At 47.6% G+C, this 27500-nt stretch overlaps 1 protein-coding gene across 1 annotated transcript in view; it reads left to right on the top strand.

Annotated features, from left to right (window-relative positions):
• The window catches only part of LOC135544985 (uncharacterized), a 56145-nt gene that overhangs the window by 20798 nt on the left and 7847 nt on the right, over nucleotides 1–27500 (top strand). Inside the window, 10 exon segments of the mRNA XM_064972663.1 lie at nucleotides 10645–10761; nucleotides 11149–11318; nucleotides 14692–14794; nucleotides 18988–19033; nucleotides 19175–19279; nucleotides 20001–20096; nucleotides 20299–20424; nucleotides 20522–20647; nucleotides 21117–21250; nucleotides 21399–21525. Coding sequence (XP_064828735.1) covers nucleotides 10649–10761; nucleotides 11149–11318; nucleotides 14692–14794; nucleotides 18988–19033; nucleotides 19175–19279; nucleotides 20001–20096; nucleotides 20299–20424; nucleotides 20522–20647; nucleotides 21117–21250; nucleotides 21399–21525 — 1146 coding nt within the window. The 5' untranslated portion in view covers nucleotides 10645–10648.

Raw genomic sequence — 27500 nt, 5'->3', positions numbered from 1 at the left:
CATTCCTGTTTTTCATTAAAGAACTCTGTTTTCTGTTAAAACCGCTTTGGGTCTTCTACATAACAGAAGAATCAGACCAAGAATGGACCCAGCGGCTCCGGACCCTTTTCACTCCGCCGTCGAGATCCAGGGAGCGATGCTAGGCAGACACGAGGAGGAATTGTCTGCTGCTCGACATGCCGTTGAGACCCTGGCCGTCCAAGTCTCCGACCTCACAAGACAGGTTCACCAACTCCACCTCGATCCACCGCCCACTTCCAGGGTTTCCGAGTCTCCGGAGCCCAGGATCAACAACCCGCCGTGTTACTCTGGGGAGCCCACTGAGTGCCGCTCATTCCTCACTCAGTGTGATGTGGTGTTCTCTCTTCAGCCCAACACTTACTCCAGGAGCGCAGCCCGCATCGCCTACGTCATTTCTCTCCTTACCGGACGGGCGCGTGAGTGTTTTTGGGGAGGAGGCTTCCAGGGCCCTGTCTTCCCTATGTCAGGGGAATCGATCCATAACGGATTATTCTATTGAGTTTCGCACTCTCGCTGCCTCTAGTGACTGGAACGAGCCGGCTTTGCTCGCTCGTTTTCTGGAGGGTCTCCTCGTCGAGGTTAAGGATGAGATCCTCTCCCGGGAGGTTCCTTCCAGTCTGGACTCCTTAATAGCTCTCGCTATTCGCATAGAGCGACGGTTTGATCTTCGTCGCCGAGCTCGTGGAAAGGAGCTCGCGTTCTCCGTTGCTCCCCTCTCCACATCACTGCCACCTGCCGCATCACTGCCACCCTCCTCCGCCGGCTCGGATGCTGAGCCTATGCAGCTGGGGGTATCCGCATCTCGGCCAAGGAGAAGGAACGGAGAATCACTGTCGCCTCTGTCTCTACTGCGGCTCCGCTGGTCATTTTGTCACCTCATGTCCAGTAAAAGCCAGAGCTCATCAGTAAGAGGAGGGCTACTGGTGAGCGCAAACTCAGGCCTCTCCTTCTGGATCACGCACTACCTTTCCGGTCCATCTCCGCTGGCCCGGTTCATCTGCTTCCTGCAGTGCCTTGATAGACTCTGGGGCGGAGGGCTGTTTTATGGACGAGACCTGGGCTCGGGAACATGACATTCCTCTCAGACAGTTAGGGGAGCCCACGGCCTTGTTCGCTTTAGATGGTAGTTCTTCCCCAAGATTCAGCGTGAGACGCTGCCTTTAACCCTCACTGTCTCTGGTAATCATAGCGAAACCATTTCTTTTTTAATTTTTCGTTCACCTTTTACACCTGTTGTTTTGGGTCATCCCTGGCTAGTGCGCCATAACCCTTCTATTAATTGGTCTAGTAATACTATCCTATCCTGGAATGTTTCTTGTCATGTGACCTGTTTAATGTCTGCTATCCCTCCTGTTTCCTCTGTCTCTTCTTCACAGGAGGAGCCTGGCGATTTGACAGGGGTGCCGGAGGAGTATCACGAACGGTGTTCAGTCGTTCCAAGGCCACTTCTCTCCCTCCACACCGGTCGTATGACTGTAGTATTGATCTTCTTCCGGGAACTACTCCCCCGGGGTAGATTATACTCTCTGTCGGCTCCCGAACGTAAGGCTCTCGAGGATTATTTGTCGGTTTCGCTCGACGCCGGTACCATAGTCTCCTCCTCCTCTCCCGCCGGAGCGGGGTTTTTTTTGTTCAGAAGAAGGACGGGTCCCTGCGCCCATGCGTGGATTATCGAGGCTGAATGACATAACAGTTAAGAATCGTTATCCGCTTCCTCTTATGTCTTCAGCCTTCGAGATCCTGCAGGGAGCCAGGTTTTTCACCAAATTGGACCTTCGTAACGCCTACCATCTCGTGCGCATCAGGGAGGGGGACGAGTGGAAGACGGCGTTTAACACTCCGTTAGGGCACTTTGAATACCGGGTTCTTCCTTTCGGCCTCGTTAACGCTCCAGCTGTCTTTCAGGCACTAGTTAACGACGTCCTGAGAGACATGCTGAACATTTTTGTTTTCGTTTACATGGACGATATCCTGATTTTTTCACCGTCTCTCTCGATTCATGTTCAGCACGTGAAAGACGCGTCCTCCAGCGCCTTTTGGAGAACTGTCTTTATGTGAAGGCTGAGAAGTGCACTTTTCATGCCGCCTCTGTCCCTTTTCTCGGTTCCGTTATTTCCGCTGAGGGCATTAAGATGGATCCCGCTAAGGTCCAGGCTGTCATTGATTACTTTCCTAAGTCACTGGCTGTCCGAGCTGCAGCGCTTTCTGGGCTTCGCTAATTTCATCGTCGTTTCATCCGTAACTTCGGTCAGGTGGCAGCTCCCCTCACAGCCCTTACTTCTGTTAAGACGTGCTTTAAGTGGTCCGTTTCCGCCCAGGGAGCTTTTGATCTTCTTAAGAATCGTTTTACATCCGCACCTATTCTTGTTACACCTGACATCTCTAGTCAGTTTGTTGTTGAGGTTGACGCGTCAGAGGTGGGCGTGGGAGCCATTCTTTCTCAGCGCTCTCTCTCTGACGGCAAGGTCCATCCTTGCGCGTTTTCTCTCATCGCTTATCGCCGTCAGAACGTAACTATGATGTTGGTAATCGCGAACTGCTCGCCATCCGCTTAGCCCTAGGCGAATGGCGACAGTGGTTGGAGGGGGCGACCGTTCCTTTTGTCGTTTGGACTGACCATAGGAACCTTGAGTACATCCGTTCAGCCAAACGACTTAATGCGCGTCAGGCTCGTTGGGCTCTGTTTTTCGCTCGTTTCGAGTTTGTTATTTCTTATCGTCCGGGCTCAAAAAACACCAAGCCTGATGCTTTATCTCGTCTCTTCAGTTCTTCTGAGGTCTCCACCGACCCCGAGGGGATTCTCCTGACGGGCGTGTTGTCGGGTTGACTGTCTGGGGAATTGAGGGGCAGGTAAAGCAAGCATCACACTCCGTCGCGAGCTTGTCCTAGGAACCTTCTGTTCGTTCCCGTTCCTACCGTCCGGCCGTTCTTCAGTGGGCCCACTCTGCCAAGTTAGCCGCCACACGCTGTCCATTCGCCAGCGTTTCTGGTGGCCCACTCGGGAACGTGACGCGCGTCGATTTGTCGCCGCTTGTTCGGTCTGCGCGCAGACTAAATCTGGGAACTCTCCTCCTGCCGGCCGTCTCAGACCGCTTCCCATTCCCTCTCGACCGTGGTCTCACATCGCTTTAGATTTTATCACCGGACTGCCTTCATCAGCGGGGAAGACAGTTATTCTTACGGTTGTCGATAGATTCTCTAAGGCGGCTCATTTCATTCCTCTCGATAAGCTCCCTTCTGCTAAGGAGACGGCTCAGATCATTATCGAGAATGTTTTCCGAATTCATGGCCTTCCGTCTGACGTCGTTTCCGACAGAGGCCCGCAGTTCACGTCTCAATTTTGGAGGGAGTTTTGCCGTTTGATTGGGGCTGTACGAACGGGCCAATCAGACTGTTGGTCGCATTTTACGCAGTCTTTCTTTTCGTAACCCTGCGTCTTGGTCAGAACAGCTCCCCTGGGCAGAGTACGCCCACAACTCGCTTCCCTCGTCTGCTACCGGTCTATCCCCTTTTCAGAGTAGCCTCGGGTACCAGCCTCCGCTGTTCTCTTCTCAGCTCGCCGAGTCCTGCGTCCCCTCCGCTCAGGCTTTTGTCCAGCGTTGCGAGCGCACCTGGAAGGGGGTCAGGTCGGCACTTTGCCGTAATAGGGCGCAGACTGTGAGGGCCAAAAGCGTAGGACCAAGAGTCCTAGATATTGTTGCGGTCAGAGAGTATGGCTCTCCACTCAGAACCTTCCCCTTAAGACAGCTTCTCGCAAGTTGGCCCCGCGGTTCATTGGTCCGTTCCGTATTTCTCAGGTCATTAATCCTGTCGCAGTGCGATATCTTCGTCGCGTCACCCGGTCTTCCATGTCTCCTGTGTTAAGCCCGTTCTTCGCGCCCGCTCGTCCCTCCCCCCCCATCCTTGTCGAGGGCGCACCCATCTTCGTAAGATTTTGGACATGCGCCCTCGGGGCCGTGGTCATCAGTACCTAGTGGATTGGGAGGGGTACGGTCCTGAGGAGAGGAGTTGGTTCCCTCTCGGGACGTGCTGGACCGTTCGCTGATCGATGATTTCCTCCGTTGCCGCCAGGTTTCCTCCTCGAGTGCGCCAGGAGGCGCTCGGTGAGTGGGGGGGTACTGTCATGTCTTGTTATGTCTGTTCCTGTCCTTTCTCTTCACTCTGTCTCTCTCTGCTGGTCTTTTTAGGTTACCTTCTCTGTCTCTCATTCTTCAGCTGTTCTACATCTCCCCTAACTAGCTCATTCACTCTTTCCCACCTGTTCTCTATTCCCCTCTGATTAGGTCTCTATTTCTCTCTCTGTTCCTGCTACTTTCAGTGTCTGATTCTTGTTTGTGTTTTTGATGCCAGAAGCAAGCTGTCGTCCCGTTTGCTTCCACCTTGTCCTATCCTGTCGGAGTCTGCCTGGCAGGTGCATCCTGCATTATACTCACGTTCTTTTTGTTCCATTGACTACGTTGGAAGAGGATTTATGCCATTCCTGTTTTTCATTAAAGAACTCTGTTTTCTGTTAAAACCGCTTTTGGGTCTTCACTCAAGTACATAACAAGTAGACCAGTGTCAACATGACTGAGAAGACACATGACATGGTATGAAAGACAAAACAAAAACAAGAAGGGAAATATAATCGACATTACTTTGCACTTTTCACTGGCTGTCCCTCAGGTTGTGGCAGGACGACACACATTTGGCTGCCAAAACTGCACATTTGGGCTTTTCACCCAATATATATTAGATTTTTTCTTCATCTCTTATAGTTTCAAATTTTTTGTATTGAATTATAATTTTGGGAAAGAAATATTCTCTTAGGTCTGAGTATTTGTCACAGTGTAATAGGAAACGCAGCTCTGTCTCTACCTCTCCCCTGGAGCAGAGTGAGCACAGCCTGTCCTCTCTGGGCAGCCAGGTTTGTCTGTGACGACCGGTCTCTATAGCCAGACTGTGCTCACTGAGTCTGTACATAGTCAATGTTATCCTCAGTTTTCTATCAGTCACAGTGGTCAGATAGTCTGCCACCATGTACTGTCTGTTTACAGCCAAATAGCATTGAAGTTTACTTTGATTTTTTGTGGTGTCTTACCAATAGGTGATATATTTTTATTTTTGTTTTGTGATGATTTGGTTGGGTTAGATTTTCTGAGTGTTGTCCTGAGGCTCTATGGGGTTGGTTTGGGTTGGTGAACTGAGCCTCAGAACCAGCTGGCTGAGGGGACTCTTCTCTTGTTTCATCTCTTGACATTGTAGAGCTGTGTGATGGAATGTTTTGGGGCCACTTGTTTTTAGATGGTTGTAAAATGTGATGGCTCTTTTTTCTATTCGAATGAAGAGGGTTTTGGCCCAATTCTGCTCTACATGCTTTATTTGGAGTTTTTCTTTGCACTTGCAATACAGTCTTGCAAAACCCTGCATGCAGTATTTCGATTGGATGTTTGTCCCATTTGGTAAATTCATTATTAGAGATTGGACCCCATACTTCACTGCTATATAGAGCAATTGGTTCTCTCTCTCTCTCTCTCTCTCTCTCTCTCTGTCTCTGTCTCTGTCTCTGTCTCTGTCTCTCTCGGTCTCTGCTTCTCTCAATTCAATTCAATTAAATTCAAGGGCTTTATTGGCATGGGAAACATGTGTTAACATTGCCAAAGCAAGTGAGGTAGATAATATATAAAGTGAATATATAAAGTGAAATAAACAATAAAAATTAACAGTAAACATCACACATACAGAAGTTTCAAAACAATAAAGACATTACAAATGTCATATTGTATATATATATACAGTGTTTTAACAATGTACAAATGGTAAAGGACACAAGATAAAATAAATAAGCATAGATATGGGTTGTATTTACAAAGATGTGTGTTCTTCACTGGTTGCCCTTTTCTCGTGGCAACAGGTCGCAAATCTTGCTGCTGTGATGGCACACTGTGGAATTTCACCCAGTAGATATGGGAGTTTTTCAAAATTGGATTTGTTTTTGAATTCTTTGTGGATCTGTGTAATCTGAGGGAAATATGTCTCTCTAATATGGTCATACATTGGGCAGGAGGTTAGGAAGTGCAGCTCAGTTTCCACCTCATTTTGTGGGCAGTGAGCACATAGCCTGTCTTCTCTTGAAAGCCATGTCTGCCTACGGCGGCCTTTCTCAATAGCAAGGCTATGCTCGCTAAGTCTGTACATAGTCAAAGATGTCCTTAATTTTGGGTCAGTCACAGTGGTCAGGTATTCTGCCGCTGTGTACTCTCTGTGTAGGGCCAAATAGCATTCTAGTTTGCTCTGTTTTTTTGTTAATTCTTTCCAATGTGTCAAGTAATTATCTTTTTGTTTTCTCATGATTTGGTTGGGTCTAAATGTGCTGCTGTCCTGGGGCTCTGTAGGGTGTGTTTGTGTTTGTGAACAGAGCCCCAGGACCAGCTTGCTTAGGGGACTCTTCGCCAGGTTTATCTCTCTGTAGATGATGGCTTTGTTGTGGAAGGTTTGGGATTTGCTTCCTTTTAGGTGGTTATAGAATTTAACGGCTCTTTTCTGGATTTTGATAATTAGTGGGTATCGGCCTAATTCTGCTCTGCATGCATTATTTGGTGTTCTACGTTGTACACGGAGGATATTTTTGCAGAATTCTGCGTGCAGAGTCTCAATTTGGTGTTTGTCCCATTTTGTGAAGTCTTGGTTGGTGAGCGGACCCAAGACCTCACAACCATAAAGGGCAATGGGCTCTATGACTGATTCAAGTATTTTTAGCCAAATCCTAATTGGTATGTTGAAATGTATGTTCCTTTTGATGGCATAGAATGCCCTTCTTGCCTTGTCTCTCAGATCGTTCACAGCTTTGTGGAAGTTACCTGTGGCGCTGATGTTTAGGCCAAGGTATGTATAGTTTTTTGTGTGCTCTAGGGCAACACTGTCTCTGCTTCTCTCTCTCTCTCTCTCTCTCTCGCGTTCTCTCTGCTCAATTCAATTTTCTCTCTCTATTCAATTCAATTCAAATGTTATTTCTCTCAATTGTCTCTGTCTCTCCTGCTGTGCAGCATGCTAGCAGCAGGATTGCAGGGGATGTTCATTCACCTCACAGATTGATCCCATCCATTAATTACAGTGCTGATGGTCAACCTAGATCTTTTCTTTATTGAGTGCTAACATTAGAGACAGTCAATAAAGCATGGATGTCAACAAATTAACAATGGACTGATTTGAATTAAGGTTGCAATTTAAATTCAGTTTACCCAGACCTTGTCTGTCTATGTCCAATTTTAGCATCGTACTGAACCCAGACGGAACCCAGACTGTCAGAAACCTCAGATAAAGCCTGTCAGTGAATTATCAGAGGATGAATGTGGCCGAGACGAGGAGGGCTATTGATTGGCTGTTGGGGAGGAAACAGTGTTGCGAGGTGGTGTTGGCTATGAGTTGTGGTCAGACCGAGCGAATGCTGAGCACACTTCTCAGGGATTTGATTAAAACATAACGAACCCCCTCCACTCTCCCTCCCCCTGTTTCTTAACATCCCTTCATCACTCAATCCCAGCCACCCGCATATCTGCATAAAGGGAAGGCTGAACAGAAAGTGCACTGCTGCAAAGTTGTCAGTCGCGATAAACACAGAGACAAGTAGTGTCTGTGTGTGTGCGTGTGTGTGCGTGTGCGTGTGTGTGTGTGTGTGTCTGTGTGTCTGTGTGTGTGTGTCTGTGTGTGTGTCTGTGTGTCTGTGTGTGTGTGTCTGTGTGTGTGTGTGTGTGTGTGTGTCTGTGTGTCTGTGTGTGTGTGTCTGTGTGTCTGTGTGTGTGTGTCTGTGTGTGTGTGTGTGTGTGTGTGCGTCCGTGCGTAATGTGTATGTGCGTGTTTGTTCCTTATTAAATGTCCTAAAAGCGTGTCCTAAAATTGTGGTTGTCCTATGTGTCACATCTTGTTGTGTGTGACGTGTTTGGCCTTGTGACTGTAGAGTTGAATACCCTTCTGACTCCCTCCTCCCAAACAACACAAGATACAGATCTGCTACTAACATAATTGTAGTCAAACACAACACTAAGCTCTGTCTTCCATCCTTCTCTGGTTCCCATTTCAACAATACCTTTTTGTCTGTCTTCCCTTTCTGCTTCTGTGGTGGCAGGTAGCCTAGTCAAATCAAATCAAATCAAAGTTTATTTGTTATGTGTGCCGAATACAGGCTCTAACCAGTAGTGCAAAAAAGGTATTAGGTAAACAATAGGTAAGTAAAGAAATAAAACAACAGTAAAAAGACAGGCTATATACAGTAGCGAGGCTATAAAAGTAGCGAGGCTACATACAGACACCGGTTAGTCAGGCTGATTGAGGTAGTATGTACATGTAGATATGGTTAAAGTGACTATGCATATATGATGAACAGAGAGTAGCGGTAGCGTAAAAGAGGGGTTGGTGGGTGGTGGGACACAGTGCAGATATCCCGGTTAGCCAATGTGCGGGAGCTCTGGGTGGTCAGGCCAATTGAGGTAGTATGTATTGTGTAGTTAAAGTGACTATGCATATATGATGAACAGAGAGTAGCAGTAGTTTAAAGAGGTGTTGTTGGGTGGTGGGACACAGTGCAGATATCCCGGTTAGCCAATGTGCGGGAGCTCTGGGTGGTCAGGCCAATTGAGGTAGTTTGTATTGTGTAGTTAAAGTGACTATGCATATATGATAAACAGAGAGTAGCAGCAGGTTAAAAGAGGGGTTCGTGGGGGGGGACGACACAATGCAAATAGTCCAGGTAGCCATTTGATTACCTGTTCAGGAGTCTTATGGCTTGGGGGTAAAAACTGCTGAGAAGCCTTTTTGTCCTAGACTTGGCATTCCGGTATCGCTTGCCATGCGGTAGTAGAGAGAACAGTCTATGACTGGGGTGGCTGGGATCTTTGACAATTTTTAGGGCCTTCCTCTGACACCGCCTGGTGTAGAGGTCCTGGATGGCAGGCAGCTTGGCCCCAGTGATGTACTGGGCCGTACGCACTACCCTCTGTAGTGCCTTGCGGTCGGAGGCCGAGCAATTGCCGTACCAGGCAGTGATGCAATCGATATTGCAGCTATAGAACCTTTTGAGGATCTGAGGACCCATGCCAAATCTTTAATGTTTCTTGAGGGGGAATAGGCTTTGTTGTGACCTCTTCACGACTGTCTTGGATTGTTTGGATCATTCTTGTTTGTTGGTGATGCTCCTCTACAGCCCTGTCAATGAGAATGGGGGCGTGCTTGGTCCTCCTTTTCCTGTAGTCCACTATCATCTCCTTAGTCTTGGTTTCGTTTAGGGAGAGGTTGTTATTCTGGCACCACCCGGCCAGGTCTCTGACCTCCTCCCTATAGGCTGTCTCGTCATTATCGGTGATCAGGCATCATCTGTGGATCTACCACTGTTGTGTCGTCTGCAAACTTAATGATGGTGTTGGAGTCGTGCCTGGCCATGCAGTCATGGGTGAACAGGGAGTACAGGAGGGGACTGAGCACGCACCCCTGTGGGGCTCCAGTGTTGAGGATCAGCAAGGCAGATGTGTTGCCACCTACCCTCACCACCTGGGGGCGGGCCGTCAGGAAATCCAGGATCCAGTTGCAGAGGGAGGTGTTTAGTCCCAGGATCCTTAGCTTAGTGATGAGCTTTGAGCGTACTATGGTGTTGAACGCTGAGCTGTAGTCAATGAATAGCATTCTCACATAGGTGTTCCTTTTGTCCACGTGGGAAAGGGCAGTGTGGAATCCAATAGAGATTGCATCATCTGTGGATCTGTTTGGGTGGTATGCAAATTGGGGTGGGTCTAGGGTTTCTGGGATAATGGTGTTGATATGAGCCATTACCAACCTTTCAAAGCACTTCATGGCTACGGACGCAAGTGCTACGGGTCTGTAGTCATTTAAGCAGGTTGCCTTTGTGTTCTTGGGCACAGGGACTATGGTGGTCTGTTTGAAACATGTTGGTATTACAGACTCAATCAGGGACATGTTGAAAATGTCAGTGAAGACACCTGCCAGTTGGTCAGCACATGCCTGGAGCACACGTCCTGGTAATCCGTCTGGCCCTGCAGCCTTGTGAATGTTGACCTGTTTAAAAGTCTTACTCACGTCGGCTACGGAGAGCGTGATCACACAGTCGTCTGGAACAGCTGATGCTCTCATGTATGCCTCAGTTTTGCTTGCCTTGAAGCGGGCATAGAAGTGATTTAGCTCATCTGGTAGGCTCTTGTCATTGGGCAGCTCGCAGCTGTGCTTTCCTTTGTAGTCTGTAATAGTTTGCTGTAGTTTCCTGTAGTTTAGCATCTGCTTCATCTGACCACTGGGCGAGTGTAAGAGTGTTGAGCCAGTAACTGAAAGGTTGCTGGTTCGAATCCCAGAACCGGCAAGGTGGAGAAATCTGCCATTGAGCAAGGCGGTTAACAACAACTGGTGATGTAAACTAAGGCAGCCCGCTGCAGCTCTCTGATTTAGAGGTGATGGATAAAATGTGAAACACATATTTCAGTTGTGTGCAACTGACTAAGTTTTCCATTTTATTCCCCCTCTCTCTCTCTCTCTCTCTGTCTGTCTGTCTGTCTGTCTCTGTCTGTCTGTCTGTCTGTCTGTCTGTCTGTCTGTCTGTCTGTCTGTCTGTCTGTCTGTCTGTCTGTCTGTCTGTCTGTGTAGTTAAATGGAGGAGAAAGAGAGGAGTAGGAGTCGGTCTCTGTCTCGTAGCCGTAGGGCCACCCGGGTGCAGCAGGTGGTGGGGACGTTGATCAGACGCACCCGCGAATCACTCAGCAGGTACAGTATCAACACATGAGAGGCATATGCATTCACAGATAGAGGAACACACATTCACAGATAGAGGAACTCACATTCACAGATAGAGGAACACACATTCACAGATAGAGGAACTCACAGACAGAGAAACCTACAGAGGTTTGATGTCAAGAGGTTTGCAGTCCCACAATAGAATGAGGTGTGTGGACGGGCCACCTGTTAGTCATGCTAGTAAACACGTCAGAAACAGCTGACAGAGATAGAAGGGGATGCCTTTAGCCCTCTGTCGTGAATCTAATTCAATGTTTTACACAAATACTTTACTCACATAGTATCACACCAGCTGCTCTGCCACTCCCAATAACCCCTGACCTCTAACCCCTATTTAACCCCTGTTTGACCTCTCAGAGAGCGGATCCTTGGGGATGGGAGGTCCAACCGGTCTGGCAGCGTGACCAGTCAGAACTTCCCGGTGAGGCTAACGGTTCAGATCGTCAGAGACCCGGTGTTGGACTCCAGCGGTCATGGGTTCTCCCTCTCCAAACAGCACCCTCTGCTGGTCAGGGACGTGGCTGCAGGTACGCCGTGCGTGTGTGTGTCTGAGAGAGCGAGAGAGTGAACGCTCTCTCTGAAATGTGGCCACCTGCTTCATCATGCTGCAGTAGACTCGCCCACAGCAAGACAGATTTAGGCACACACAAACACATGCACACACACATGTGTGCGTACGCACACACACCAACCCTCTCCTGGCATTTAGAATGCCAGGCACCGTGCCAACAGTGAAACAACAGAGCCACTTGCTCATCCTTTTTAGATTTGTTCACTCTTCATTTAGTTGGACACACACATTAACACACACACACACCTTGCTGAGCTGTGTGTTTCTTTCCTCTCTGTAGAATCTACTGATCAATACCCTGACCAATACCCTGATCAATACCCTGACCAATACCCTGATCAATACCCTGAGAAGTACCCTGCTGCCCCCGGCCCAATAATCACAACTTGCTGCAGAGAGAGAGAGGGGAAGTGAGAGGGGGAGTGAGAGAAAGAGAGAGGGGGGAGACAGAGGGGGAGGGAGAGAGAGGGGGAGACAGAGAGGGAGGGAGAGAGAGGGGGAGGGAGAGAGAGGGGGAGGGAGAGAGGGAGGGAGAGAGAGGGGGAGACAGAGAGGGAGAGGGGGAGACAGAGAGGGAGGGAGGGAGAGAGAGGGGAAGTGAGAGGGGGAGTGAGAGAAAGAGAGAGGGAGGAGACAGAGAGAGAGGAGAGAGAGGGGGAGACAGAGAGGGAGGGAGAGAGAGGGGGAGACAGAGAGGGAGGGAGAGAGAGAGGGGGAGAGGGAGGGAGAGAGAGAGGAGAGGGGAAGACAGAGAGGGAGGGAGAGAGAGAGGGGGAGACAGAGAGGGAGGGGGAGAGAGGGGGGAGACAGAGAGGGAGGGAGGAGAGGGGGGGAGGAGAGAGAGAGGGAGGGGAAGACAGGAGGAGGGAGATAGAGGGGGGAGACAGAGAGATGGAGAGAGAGGGGGGGACAGAGAGAGGGAGAGAGGGGGGGACAGAGAGAGGGAGAGAGAGGGGGAGACAGAGAGGGAGGGAGAGAGAGAGGGGGAGACAGAGAGAGAGGGAGGGAGGGAGGAGAGAGAGAGAGAGGGGAAGACAGAGAGGGAGGGAGGGAGGGAGAGAGAGAGGGGGAGACAGAGAGGGAGGAGAGGAGAGAGAGAGAGGGGAAGACAGAGGGGGAGGGAGAGAGGGGGGGAGAGAGGGAGGGAGAGAGAGAGGGGGAGAGAGAGGGGGGAGACAGAGGGGGAGGGAGATGGAGAGGGGGAGACAGAGAGATGGAGAGAGAGGGGGGGACAGAGAGAGGGAGAGAGAAGGGGGGACAGAGAGAGGGAGAGACAGAGAGGGAGACAGGAGGGAGGGAGGGAGGGAGGGAGAAAGGAAGGGGAGACAGAGAGGGAGGGGGGGAGAAAGGAAGGGGAGACAGAGAGGGAGAGCAAGAGAGAGAGAGAAAGAAAGAGTTAGAGAGAGAGATGGTGGGTAAAAGAGAGGGAGGAGCGTGAGGCAGTGAGATGAGAGTGTGACGGGAGGAAGGGTAGAGAGAAAAGGAGAGAGAGTGGAGCTGTAGGGATCAGGGTATTGGATCAGGGTATTGGATCAGGCTATTGGATCAGTGTATTGGCAGTGCTGGCACGAAAGCACAGCAGGGGGTTGGCAGACCTGACATTGTGAAACCAACTGGGGACATTTTGTTCGTCCCCACGAGGTCAAATGCTATTTGTAGTGGGTTTAGGGTTAAGGTTAGAATTAGGTTTAGGGTTAAGGTTAGAATTAGGTTTAGGGTTGAGGTTAGAATTAGGTTTAGGGTTAAGGTTAGAATTCGGTTTAGGGTTAGGGTTAGGAGCGAGGGTTAGTTTTAGGGTAAGGATATAGGGTCAGGGTTAGGGTTAACGTCAGGTTTTGGGGTTAGGGTTAGGGGTTAAGGAAAATAGGATGTTGAATGAGACTGAATTGTATGTCCTCGCAAGGTTAGCTGCGCAAGACTGTGTGTGTGTGTGTGTGTGTGTGTGTGTGTGTGTGTGTGTGTGTGTGTGTGTGTGTGTGTGTGTGTGCGTGTGTGTGATAGTGCCATATGCTGTCAGTGGTTAGTAGAGTGGGATCAGGGACAGGGCTTTGCTGGGCAGGCGGAGGGTGTGTGTGTGTGTATGTGTGTGTGTGTGTGTCTGTGGAGAGAGTGGGCAGCAGAGTAACTGCTGTGCCTCAGTCCTGCTCTCTGGCCTGAAGACACATGAGTATAAATAACCAACCAGAGAAAGCAGGGAGACTGGCAGAGAGCCTGTCAGAGAGGCTGTCAGAGAGACTGGCAGAGAGGCTGTCAGAGAGACTGGCAGAGAGACTGGCAGAGAGGCTGTCAGAGAGACTGTCAGAGAGGCTGGCAGAGAGGCTGTCAGAGAGACTGTCAGAGAGGCTGGCAGAGAGACTGTCAGAGAGGCTGTCAGAGAGACTGGCAGAGAGACTGTCAGAGAGACTGTCAGAGAGGCTGTCAGAGAGGCTGTCAGAGAGGCTGGCAGAGAGACTGTCAGAGAGACTGGCAGAGAGACTGTCAGAGAGACTGTCAGAGAGGCTGTCAGAGAGGCTGTCAGAGAGGCTGGCAGAGAGACTGGCAGAGAGACTGTCAGAGAGACTGTCAGAGAGGCTGTCAGAGAGGCTGTCAGAGAGGCTGGCAGAGAGACTGTCAGAGAGGCTGTCAGAGAGGCTGGCAGAGAGCCTGTCAGAGAGACTGGCAGAGAGACTGTCAGAGAGACTGTCAGAGAGGCTGTCAGAGAGGCTGTCAGAGAGGCTGTCAGAGAGACTGGCAGAGAGACTGTCAGAGAGGCTGTCAGAGAGGCTGTCAGAGAGGCTGGCAGAGAGCCTGTCAGAGAGCCTGGCAGAGAGGCTGTCAGAGAGGCTAGCAGAGAGACTGTCAGAGAGGCTGTCAGAGAGGCTGTCAGAGAGACTGTCAGAGAGGCTGTCAGAGAGACTGTCAGAGAGGCTGTCAGAGAGACTGTCAGAGAGACTGTCAGAGAGGCTGTCAGAGAGACTGTCAGAGAGGCTGTCAGAGAGGCTGTCAGAGAGGCTGTCAGAGAGGCTGTCAGAGAGGCTGTCAGAGAGGCTGTCAGAGAGGCTGGCAGAGAGGCTGTCAGAGAGGCTGGCAGAGAGACTGTCAGAGAGGCTGGCAGAGAGACTGGCAGAGAGGCTGGCAAAGAGGCTGTCAGAGAGGCTGGCAGAGAGGCTGTCAGAGAGGCTGTCAGAGAGGCTGGCAGAGAGACTGTCAGAGAGACTGTAAGAGAGACTGGCGGAGAGGTTGGCAAGGACCCAGAATAATGTTAACCCTCGTATGCCTCCCCAGAGGAGCTACTGTAAGCACATGTGACTGTGTTGAACTATATAACTTTTTGTCCTCTGTGTGTGTAGGAGGCCCAGCAGATGGGATACTGTACCCTGGAGACCAGGTGTTACAGATGAATGACCTGCTGGTGGACCATCTCAGCTATGAACAGCTGCAAGACATCACCAGGTAACTAACGCTGTTATCTCTCTCTTAATTCCCTCTGTTCCTCACTGTTATCTCTCTCTTTATTCCCGCTGTTCCTCACTGTTATCTCTCTCTTAATTCTCTCTGTTCCTCACTGTTATCTCTCTCTTTATTCCCTCTGTTCCTCACTGTTATCTCTCTCTCTTAATTCCCTCTGTTCCTCACTGTTATCTCTCTCTTTATTCCCGCTGTTCCTCACTGTTATCTCTCTCTTTATTCCCGCTGTTCCTCACTGTTATCTCTCTCTTAATTCTCTCTGTTCCTCACTGTTATCTCTCTCTTTATTCCCTCTGTTCCTCACTGTTATCTCTCTCTCTTAATTCCCTCTGTTCCTCACTGTTATCTCTCTCTTTATTCCCGCTGTTCCTCACTGTTATCTCTCTCTTAATTCTCTCTGTTCCTCACTGTTATCTCTCTCTTTATTCCCTCTGTTCCTCACAGTTATCTCTCTCTTTATTCCCTCTGTTTCTCACGGTTATCTCTCTCTTTATTCCCTCTGTTCCTCACTGTTATCTCTCTCTTTATTCCCGCTGTTCCTCACTGTTATCTCTCTCTCTTTATTCCCTCGGTTCCTCACTGTTATTTCTCTCTTTATTCCCTCTGTTCCTCACTGTTATCTCTCTCTCTTTATTCCCTCGGTTCCTCACTGTTATTTCTCTCTTTATTCCCTCTGTTCCTCACGGTTATCTCTCTCTTTATTCCCTCTCTTCCTCACTGTTATCTCTCTCTTTATTCCCTCTGTTCCTCACTGTTATCTCTCTCTTCATTCCCGCTGTTCCTCACTGTTATCTCTCTCTCTTTATTCCCTCTGTTCCTCACTGTTATCTCTCTCTTTATTCCCTCTGTTCCTCTGTTATCTCTCTTTATTCCCTCTGTTCCTCACTGTTATCTCTCTCTTTATTCCCTCTGTTCCTCACTGTTATCTCTCTCTTTATTCCCTCTGTTCCTCACTGTTATCTCTCTCTTTATTCCCTCTCTTCCTCACTGTTATCTCTCTCTTTATTCCCGCTGTTCCTCACTGTTATCTCTCTCTTAATTCCCTCTGTTCCTCACGGTTATCTCTCTCTTTATTCCCTCTGTTCCTCACTGTGATCTCTCTCTTTAATCCCTCTGTTCCTCACTATTATCTCTCTTTATTCCTTCTGTTCCTCACTGTTATCTCTCTCTTTATTCCCTCTGTTCCTCACTGTTATCTCTCTCTTTATTCCCTCTGTTCCTCACTGTTATCTCTCTCTTTATTCCCTCTGTTCCTCACTGTTATCTCTCTCTTTATTCCCTCTGTTCCTCACTGTTATCTCTCCTCTTTATTCTGTTCCTCACTGTTTCTTCTCACTGTTTCACTGTTATCTCTCTCTTTATTCCCTCTGTTCCTCACTGTTATCTCTCTCTTTATTCCCTGTTCCTGTTCCTCACTGTTATCTGTTCTCTCTTTATTCCCTCTCTTCTCTGTTCCTCACTGTTATCTCTCTCTTTATTCCCACTGTTCCTCACTGTTATCTCTCTCTTTATTCCCTCTCTTCCTCACTGTTATCTCTCTTTATTCCCTCTGTTCCTCACTGTTATCTCTCTCTTTAATTCCCTCTGTTCCTCACTGTTATCTCTCTCTTTATTCCCTCTGTTCTTTATTCTCTTTATTCTGTTCCTCACTGTTATCTCTCTCTTTATTCCCTCTGTTCCTCACTGTTATCTCTCTCTTTATTCCCTCTGTTCCTCACTGTTATCTCTCTCTTTATTCCCTCTGTTCCTCACTGTTATCTCTCTCTTTATTCCCTCTGTTCCTCACTGTTATCTCTCTCTTTATTCCTGCTGTTCCTCACTGTTATCTCTCTCTTTATTCCCTCTGTTCCTCACTGTTATCTCTCTCTTTATTCCCTCTGTTCCTCACTGTTATCTCTCTCTTTATTCCCTCTGTTCCTCACTGTTATCTCTCTCTTTATTCCCTCTGTTCCTCATTGATATCTCTCTCTTTATTCCCTCTGTTCCTCACTGTTATCTTTCTCTTTATTCCATCTGTTCCTCACTGTTATCTCTCTCTTTATTCCCTCTGTTCCTCACTGTTATCTCTCTCTTTATTCCCTCTGTTCCTCACTGTTATCTCTCTCTTTATTCCCTCTGTTCCTCACTGTTATCTCTCTCTTTATTCCCTCTGTTCCTCTCTGTTATCTCTCTCTTTATTCCCTCTGTTCCTCACTGTTATCTCTCTCTTTATTCCCGCTGTTCCTCACTGTTATCTCTCTTAATTTCCTCTGTTCCTCACTGTTATCTCTCTCTTTATTCCCTCTGTTCCTCATGGTTATTTCTCTCTTTATTCCCTCTGTTCCCCACTGTTATCTCTCTCTTTATTCCCACTGTTATCTCTCTCTTTATTCCCTCTGTTCCTCACTGTTATCTCCCTCTGTTCCTCACTGTTATCTCTCTCTTTATTCCCTCTGTTCCTCACTGTTATCTCTCTCTTTATTCCCTCTGTTCCTCACTGTTATCTCTCTCTTTATTCCCTCTGTTCCTCACTGTTATCTCTCTCTTTATTCCCTCTGTTCCTCACTGTTATCTCTCTCTTTATTCCCTCTGTTCCTCACTGTTATCTCTCTCTTTATTCCCTCTGTTCCTCACTGTTATCTCTCTCTTTATTCCCTCTGTTCCTCACTGTTATCTCTCTCTTTATTCCCTCTGTTCCTCACTGTTATCTCTCTCTTTATTCCCTCTGTTCCTCACTGTTATCTCTCTCTTTATTCCCTCTGTTCCTCACTGTTATCTCTCTTAATTTCCTCTGTTCCTCACTGTTATCTCTCTCTTTATTCCCTCTGTTCCTCACTGTTATCTTTATTCTGTTCCTCTTTATTCCTCTTTATTCTCTGTTCCTCACTGTTATCTCTCTCTTTATTCCCTCTGTTCCTCACTGTTATCTCCTCTTTACTGTTTTTCTCTCTCTTTATTCCCTCTGTTCCTCACTGTTATCGCTCTCTTTATTCCCTCTGTTCCTCACTCTCTCTCTTTATTCCCTCTGTTCCTCACTGTTATCTCTCTCTTTATCTCTCTCTTTATTCCCGCTGTTCCTCACTGTTATCTCTCTCTTTATTCCCGCTGTTCCTCACTGTTATCTCTCTCTTTATTCCCTCTGTTCCTCACTGTTATCTCTCTCTTTATTCCCTCTGTTCCTCACTGTTATCTCTCTCTTTATTCCCTCTGTTCCTCACTGACATCGCTCTCTTTATTCCCTCTGTTCCTCACTGTTATCTCTTTCTTTATTCCTGCTGTTCATCATTGTTATCTCTCTCTTTATACCCTCTGTTCCTCACGGTTATCTCTCTCTTTATTTCCTCTCTTCCTCACTGTTATCCCCTCTTTATTCCCTCTGTTCCTCACTGTTATCTCTCTCTTTATTCCCTCTGTTCCTCACTGTTATCTCTCTCTTTATTCCCTCTGTTCCTCACTGTTATCTCTCTTTATTCCCTCTGTTCCTCACAGTTATCTCTCTCTTTATTCCCTCTCTTCCTCACTGTTATCTCTCTCTTTATTCCCGCTGTTCCTCACGGTTATCTCTCTCTTTATTCCCTCTCTTCCTCACTGTTATCTCTCTCTTCTTTCCCGCTGTTCCTCACTGTTATCTCTCCCTCTCCTCCTTACTCTGTTTTCTCTATTTTTATTCTCTTTGTTCCTCACTGTTATCTCTCCCTCTCCTCCTTACTCTGTTTTCTCTCTTTTTATTCTCTTTGTTCCTCCTTACTGTTTTCTCTCTTTTATCTTTGTTCCTCACTGTTATCTCTCCCTCTCCTCCTTACTCTGTTTTCTCTCTTTTTATTCTCTTTGTTCCTCACTGTTATATCTCCCTCTCCTCCTTACTCTATTTTCTCTCTTTTTATTTCTTTTTGTTCCTCACTGTTATCTCTCCCTCTCCTCCTTACTCTGTTTTCTCTCTTTTTATTCTTTTTGTTCCTCACTGTTATCTCTCTCTGGTTCTCAGTCTCTATATGCTCACTAGATTAGAGAGTACATACAAGTTACTGGGACAAGGACTCCCTTCCAGTTCTGAAAGCATACTTTCATAATGTCTGTGTGATTGTGTGTGTGAGTTTGAGGGTGAGACAGGTCAAACGCTAAGTCAGTCAGGTCAAATGTCAAATGTAAATGTTTACGTGACCGCTGGACAGAAACATCTGGTCTCTGTGTTTCTTTAGGGACTTGGAGGACTTTGTCACAATGACAATCCTAAGGAACATGACAGTAAGTGTGTGTGTGTGTGTGTGTGTGTGTGTGTGTGTGTGTGTGTGTGTGTGTGTGTGTGTGTGTGTGTGTGTGTGTGTGTGTGTGTGTGTGTGTGTGTGTGTGTGTGTGATGACATAATGGTGTTTCTCATTGTGTCAGGGTCCTAAGTCGTCCATCATGTCGGCAGAGAAGAGGGCTCGTCTGAGGAGTAACCCGATCAAAGTACGCTTTGCAGAGGAAGTGGTTGTCAACGGTCACACTCAGGTCAGGACCCTCTATCTCTCTCTCTCTCTCTCTCATATTCTCTCGCTCTCTGTCTCATCTCTCTCTCTCTCTCTCTCTCTCTCATATTCTCTCGCTCTCTCTCTCGCTCTCTCTCTCGCTCTCTCTCTCTCTCTGTCTCTCTCTCTCTCTCTCTCTGTCTCTGTCTCTCTCTCTCTCTCTCTCATATTCTCTCGCTCTCTGTCTCATTCTCTCTCTCTCTCTCTCTCATTCTCTTGCTCTCTCTCTCTCTCTCATTCTCTCACTCTCTCGCTCTCTCTCTCTCTCTCTCTCGCTCTCATATCTCTCGCTCTCTCTCTCTCTCTCTCTCTCTATCTCTCCCTCTCTCTCTCACTCTCATTCTATCGCTCTCTCTCTCTCTCTCATTCTCTCTCTCCCTCTCTCTCTTTCGCTCTGTCTCATTCTCTCGCTCTCTGTCTCATTCTCTCGCTCTCTGTCTCATTCTCTCGCTCTCTGTCTCATTCTCGCTCTCTGTCTCATTCTCTCGCTCTCTGTCTCATTCTCTCGCTCTCTCTCATTCTCTTGCTCTCTCTCTCTCATTATCTTGCTCTCTCTCTCTCTTGCTCTCTCTCATTTTCTTGCTCTCTCTCTTGCTCTCTCCCTCATTCTATCGCTGTCTCTCTCTCGTTCTCATTATCTCTCTCTCTCATTCTCTCTCTCTCATTCTCTCTCATTCTCTCATCCTCTATTTTTTTTCCTGCAGGGGAACTCTCTTCTGTTCCTTCCCAATGTTCTGAAGGTGTATCTGGAGAACGGACAGACCAAGGCCTTCAAGTTTGACACTACCACCACTGTCAAAGTACGGATATAACACGTATTACATTTACCTACAAATGTTCTGATTTGATGCCGTAGAATCACTCGTGCTTGTAAACCTGTGCTGTCTGCATGACTCACTTCCCCATTAGCGCAAACAGAAGTATTCATTTGTCAGGCCACCTTTGCAAAATACCTTACCTGGTGTTAGTTGACGGAGATATGCTGTTGTTTCGTTGTTGCAGGACATCGTTGTGACTCTGAAGGACAAGTTGTCTATCCGCTGCATTGAGTACTTTGCTCTGGTGCTGGAACAGCAGTACAGCATCACCAAGCTACTGCTGCTGCACGAGGACGAGTTCATACACAGGGTGAGGAGACAGACACACAGCCTCAGCCTGTCCAGCCAGTGCAGTCTGTCACTAAGAAGCTCAGACTATTCACCTCTATGTGACCTTGTGTCTCCAGGTGGTGCAGAAGAAGGAGAACAGCAGCCATGACTACAGGTGTCTGTTCAGGGTGTGTTTCATTCCCAGAGACCCCCTGGAGCTGCTACAGGAAGACCCCACCGCCTTCGAGTACCTCTTCCTGCAGGTGAGCCACATCTACCTGCAGGCCTAGACGACCATGTTCGGTGCCTGTAACTAGTCAGCCTGTACTTTCACCTGTACCTATAGCCACGAGAACCTGTCCAGCTTGCATTCAGGCGAGCAGTGTTTGCTTTAAAAGACTAGAGTGCATAGCCACAGGAAGTAGTGGTACTGAGGGGGCTGCAGCACCCCCTGATGAATCACAATTTTAAAAATGTATTCATAAAAGTGTACAAAAAAATCTGAAATTAAAATAAGGTTGGCCTTTAGTAGTCCTGTATTAGTGGACTGATATAGCTGCCTGCTGTGTCGACAAAACATCCTCACCCCCTAAACATCTTCCCTTGGCGATGGTTGTCGTCACCTTCGGGTGACAGAATCAGGGTTTTCAGGGAATGATTTATGGTGAAGGAAAGAACACGTCTTCCTCGTGTGTGTCATTCTTTGGTGTGTGTGTGTGTGTGTGTTGTCAGAGCGTCGGGGACGTTCTACAGGAGAGGTTTGCGGTGGAGATGAAGTGTAACACTGCACTGCGTCTGGCTGCCCTGCACATGCACGAGAGACTGAACAGTATAGGCTCCACCCGGACCTCTATCAGGAGCATCACGTGAGTCACACACACACACACCCACCCACACACCCACCCACACACACACACACACACACACGTGCACAAACAACATAATACACAGATCGTTCACACACACACACAGACACACACACACACATATTGTCTCCTGTGTGTACTGTGACAGGAAAGAGTTTGGTCTGGACAGCTTCATCTCACCCACTCTGCTCAGTAACATGAGAGAGAAGGACCTGAGGAAAGCCATCAGCTACCACCTCAAGAAGATACAGTCACTGCTGGAGCCACAACAGAAGGTATGGAAGGAGAGAGAGGGAGGGGGAGAGAGTTTGAGTTTTAAATACTCTTTATTGGGTCTGGGGGCCCACCACACAATAAATACTCATACAAAACCACAGTTACACATCAATTAAAAACACAACTCCAATTCCTCCTCCACAGTAACTAAACACAACAGCCTCTGAATGCCCCATATACTCAAAAACAGATCGATGTTGTTGACAAGTTTATAATAGGAAAACTCAACCCTTAGTCTTGCTGCCAACATTCCCTCCAGCATTCCCACCACATCCACAGACCCCTGTCCCCGAATACTATTCTTTCGGGTCTTCCATATCGCTAATTTTGCTGCCCCTAACACAAAATTAAGCAACACAACTACACCCTTTTGACTGAACCTGTACTTTGGCCCAAATATATACAGTTGGGAAGAAAAAACCTCTCCCAACGTTGAGAACCAATCAGTGATCAGGTCAATTATCCCAACCAACCTGGGACACAGTAAAAACAGATGTGCCAGAGATTCAGACTCAGCACAGAATGGACACCCCTCTTCAACAGTAGGATCCAGGTGTACCAGATGCATGTTGGTGGCTATAGCTCCATGTATTATCCTCCATTGGAGGTCAGCTGTCCTCTTATCAATAGGCAGTTTATATAATGATCGCCAACAGCCTTTTGGAGAGGCACTTGGACCAAGCACATCCGCCCACCTCGTCGATTTTACCCCTTCCAGGGAAGAGGCATGGGACACCTTTACACATGTTCTGTATATGGCCTTCTTTCCCACCTCCTTGAACTCCCCCAGCTCCGGGGTATCGAAGGAAAGCAGCATCCCCACGTCCTCTTCAAATGCCCCCATCGCAGCACTAACAATCAGTGCAGGGAACACATAATCCAGACCCTCCTTCCACCGATCTGAATTGGAAGTGTCAGTCACATACTGCAGATGAAGCTCTGGCAAGGATTCACAGACCTCAGCGACAACCTTCCTCAGTAGGCGAGATGATCGGATCCCTGCTCTTTCTCCCAGCTCCTCCAACGAACTGCTCCTGCTCCGCATCAGATGGCCCAGCTTGGTACACCCCACGCCTAACAGGCATGAACGTAGGCTAGCTGAACCCAAAACACGGGACTGGATGGCAGTGTTATGAAAAAGAGGCTCTTCAAAAAGCCACATCCCTGGTGGCGTGCAGGCCTTACGGGACTTGACAAAGACTCTCCAAGCCTGCATAACAGACTCATAAAATGGAGTCAGGCCAGTCAAATCACCCCCCTCCAGTTTTAAGAGGAAAAGATGCCTGTCTAAGCCCAAACAACCCGCTCTCCTCATCAATATGTAGGCTGTTTCAACCCAGCTCGAACAGTCTCTGTACAACAATCTCTGGGCAGCTTGGAGCCGGAAAGCCGTGATCCTAGAGGAAATGTCCACCAGGCCTTGCCCACCCTCGTGCAGTGGCAGGTACAGGGCTGCAGCTTTAATCCAGTGTTGTCCAGACCAGAAGAAATTGACAAGGGTCCTCTGAAGCTCTTGTATCAGACCCTTTGGTGGCTGTAAAATCATTAGTCTGTGCCACAAGGTAGAAGCAGCAAGATTATTAGCTACCAGGACCCGTCCCCTATAAGACAGCTGGGGCAACACCCATTTCCACCTTGACAGTCTAGCACACACTTTCTCCACTACACCATCCCAGTTCTTTTCTGAAAGACATCGGAGCCTAGAAAAACCCCCAAAGTCTTCATCCCTTCTCTGCCCCACTGAAGCCCCCCTGGTAACCGTGGAGTGGACCCCATCTGAAGCTGACCTGCCCACAGAGCTTCACTCTTTCCCCAATTGACTCTAGCTGAGGAGGCCCCCTCATACACCTTTAAAGTGTTTAAAAGAACCTTAACATCCTCACCCCCTGTAATAAAAACTATCACGTCATCTGCATACGCAGACAGTGCTATCGTGGGACCCTTCATCACACCTGGCACAGAGAAACCAGTAAGCTTCGCTCTTAAAAAACAAAGCATTGGTTCAATCGCCAGACTATATAACTGCCCTGAAATTGGACATCCCTGCCTGATGCCCCTTTGGACAGGGATGGGGCAACTTAAACCACCACCCACCTTCACCATACACGAGGCTCCAGCATACAGTAAATTCACCCAAGACAGAAAAACATCCCCAAACCCAAAGGCTTTCATCGTTTTAAACAAGTAGTGATGGTCCACACGATCAAAAGCCTTCTCCTGATCCAATGAAAGTAAACCCACATTTACATCAGGTAGTTTACAAATGTCTAAAACATCTCTTATCATAAACAAATTGTCAACAATAGAGCGATCCGGTACACAGTAGGACTGGTCCTTGTGGATCAACACTCCCAGATACTCTTTCAACCTATTTGAGAGACATTTCGAAACAATTTTGTATTCTGCGCACAGCAAAGCAACAGGTCTCCAATTTTTTATGAGAGCCAAATCCCCCTTTTTGGCAACAGTGAAAGCACCGCACGTTGACAGGATACAGGAAGAGAACCCTCATGAAAAGATTCACACAGCACTTCATAAAAATCCTCCCCAATAGACCCCCAAAAGTGCTTATAAAACTCAGATGGTAAACCATCGATGCCAGGGGCTCGGCCTGTTGAGAGCTGCATAACTGCTGTGGACAGCTCCTGCAATGTAATGTCAGAGTCCAAAGCGACTCTCTGCTCAGGTCCCAATTGAGGAAGACCATGTAACAACTGTTCAGTACACAGAGAGTCACAATCCTCCGCCTTATAAAGAGACGAGTAGAAATCCACGGCATGTTGACGCATTTCAATATCATTCGTGGTCACCTTCCCATCAGGGAGACGAAGGCAGACCATCTGTTTTCTTTGAAACGTCGACTGTCCCAGGTTAAAAAAAAAAGCACTAGGAGCATCCATATCCTTAAGGGAAGCGAAACGAGACCTAATCAAGGCACCCTTCACTCTTTCATGCAGAAACGACCTCAGTTCATGTCTCTTGTCCTGTAAATTCATGACTAGTCCAGGGTCGTTCTGAGTGAGCAGCTTCAATTCAATAAACTTGATGTCCTGTTCAAGGGCCTTGATAGTCTCTTTAACTTCAATTTGAGACAGAGCAGTATACTGTTGACAAAATACTCGTATTTGGGCCTTCCCAACCTCCCACCATTGTCTCAAGGACTCAAAATTCCCCTTTATAACCCTCCATTTTTCCCAAAACAACAAAAACCTGTCACAAAACATGACATCATGTAACAATTTAACATTAAAATACCAGTAAGGCGATGACCTTCGTGGACAGGACAAGTGAATATCAACAGTAACAATATGATGATCAGAGAAACCCACAGGAGTAATGGCACACTTTCCAACCCTACTACAGTAGTGATCAGATACATACAACCTGTCTAACCTTGCTGCACTGACACAACCTTCATTAATTTTTAGCCATGTGTACTGCCTAACTTTTGCATTTCTAACTCTCCACACATCAGAAAGCTCAAACTCATGTAATAGGCCAGACAGGCAAATGGCTGACCGCAGGTGAGGTTCTTCAGCGGTGCGATCAACAGTAAAATCCACTGTACAATTCCAGTCACCCCCTAAAACCATACACCCCTCTTGGTCACACGGTCTTAAGGTTTCCTTTATTTGATCAAAAACAGCAATACGCTCTGTACCCTCATTAGGAGCATAAACATTCAAAAAACAAACGAAAATCCCATAACATCCACCTTGACCAATAAAACCCGACCCTTGACAATCTCTGTTGTAGATACCACAGTCACCCCTAAGCCTGAGGAAAACAAATTGCCACCCCAGCACTGAAATTAGTACCATGACTGAGTACATGCTGCCCCTCCCACCACATACCCCAGTCAACCTCATTTTCCTCATCACTATGTGTCTCCTGTAGGAAAACTACATTAAGTCTTTTCTGTTTTATTACTTCTAATACCCAAGCCCTCTTATTCCTGTCCCTTCCCCCATTAATATTAAGAGAACCTACCCTTAGTACTTCCATATAGAAAAGAGAAAAGAAAAGCAGAAGAAACCATAGAGAAACAAACGAGAAAAAAGACACCCTATGAAGCATGATCATCATCATTATTTTTTTTTCTTCTCTTAACCTGACTACGTTTCCCACCACCTTTTGCTGCAGCAACAGCAGTAACAAATTTCCTCAAGCGAAACCGCTTCTTCTCACTCAGCTGGTCTAACCCCACCGTCTTCTGTAACATCACAGCTGACCTCACAAACTTATCAACATCAAAATAATCTGCCAATTTGACAGATTTCCCAAAAGTCTGATCCAGAAACTCATTTACCTCCTCTAGATCATAAACTGAGTCATCACCAGCAGCTGTCATATCTGAAGAGATCTCCATATCATTCTCCTGATCCTCAGCTGAGACCACAGACAACTGACTCCCTCTACCACATCCCTTTCAACACTCCCCACTTGCACCTCATCACTCGTACCAGGCATCTCCTCCACTACCTGGGAGACTAGCCCCACCTGAACATCACTACTCATAGTGGGCATCTCCTCCACTAACTGGGAGCCTAGCTCCACATTAACCCCAGCACTCGTAGTGGGCATCTCCTCCACTACCTGGGAGCCTAGCTCCACATTAACCCCAGCACTCATAGTGGGCATCTCCTCCACTAACTGGGAGCCTAGCTCCACATGAACCCCAGCACTCGTAGTGGGCATCTCCTCCACTACCTGGGAGTGCTCCACATGAAACCCAGCATCTGGGCATCTCCTCCACTAACTGGGAGCCTAGCTCCACATGAAACCCAGCACTCGTAGTGGGCATCTCCTCCACTACCTGGGAGCCTAGCTCCACATGAACCCCAGCACTCATAATAGGGATCTCCTCCACTCCCTGGGAGCCTAGCTCCACATGAACCTCCTCCTTTACCCCAGCACTCATACTGGGCACCTGCTCACCAGTCTGAGGAACTGGCTCTTCAGATACATCCTTACCTTCTACAACAATACTTTTCTGTAACATAACATTTCCTTCTAATACAAGTTGCAATCCCGTGCCCTCAACACGGATAACTTGTTCCTCAGCAACAGGTGCTTGTAGCTGCTCTACCGCTGTCAGCTCACCTCTCCCTACATCAGTGGGCCCAGGCGTTACGATGACCACCTGTGCCCCTCCCTCTGCCTTCTCCCTTTTCGGGCAAGCATATCGCTTATGACCAACATCCCCACACTCAAAACACCGTTGACTACCCGTACTAGCATAAACCATATACATTCTATTGTCATACTTGATTTTAAACGATAACTCTAAAGTCTGCTCCGGTGAGTCCAAAAACATAAACACCTGTCGCCGAAATGACATTACCTGTTTCAACGCCGGGTGTTTGCAACCCAACGGGACAACCTTAATTGAACTGGCGAACTTCCCAAAGCGCAATAACTCGCGCTCCAATAGCTCATTTGGAATAAACGGTGGTACATTTGAAATCGTTACCCTTGTTGACGGAGAAAAAAGCGGCGTAACTTGAATAAACATTCCTTTAAGAAGTACGCCATGCTCAACCATACGATCAACCAGACACTCTTCTTTAAGAAATACCACCACAGCTTTATTCATCCGGGATGCATAAGTAATATTCTCATAGCCTACCTTCTCTCCTACGGCGACCAGAAATTCCTCTACCGTGACAGCAGCTTCAGTAACACACCTAAAGCCGTGCCGAAGTGACAGGGACGGCATCCCCAATCGGGCTGCCATCCCCGCCAAAATCAGGGTAATTTCGATACGAAAAAACAAAATACTTAATTCTACCACAAAAAAATAAAAAATAATAATAATAATAATAACCTTAATCATGCACAGAAGAAAACCAAATAAATGCCACCAAGAAATAACAAACCGAAAGAAAGTTGTGAATATCTAACTCTCCACAACACACGCACTCCTTCACTCAAACAATTCCCAGCATGCACCAATCACTCCCAGCATGCAGAG

This window comes from Oncorhynchus masou, chromosome 9, assembly GCF_036934945.1.
Source record: "Oncorhynchus masou masou isolate Uvic2021 chromosome 9, UVic_Omas_1.1, whole genome shotgun sequence".
Classification (NCBI taxonomy): Eukaryota; Metazoa; Chordata; class Actinopteri; order Salmoniformes; family Salmonidae; genus Oncorhynchus; species Oncorhynchus masou.
This window is presented reverse-complemented; position numbering and strand designations above follow the sequence as displayed.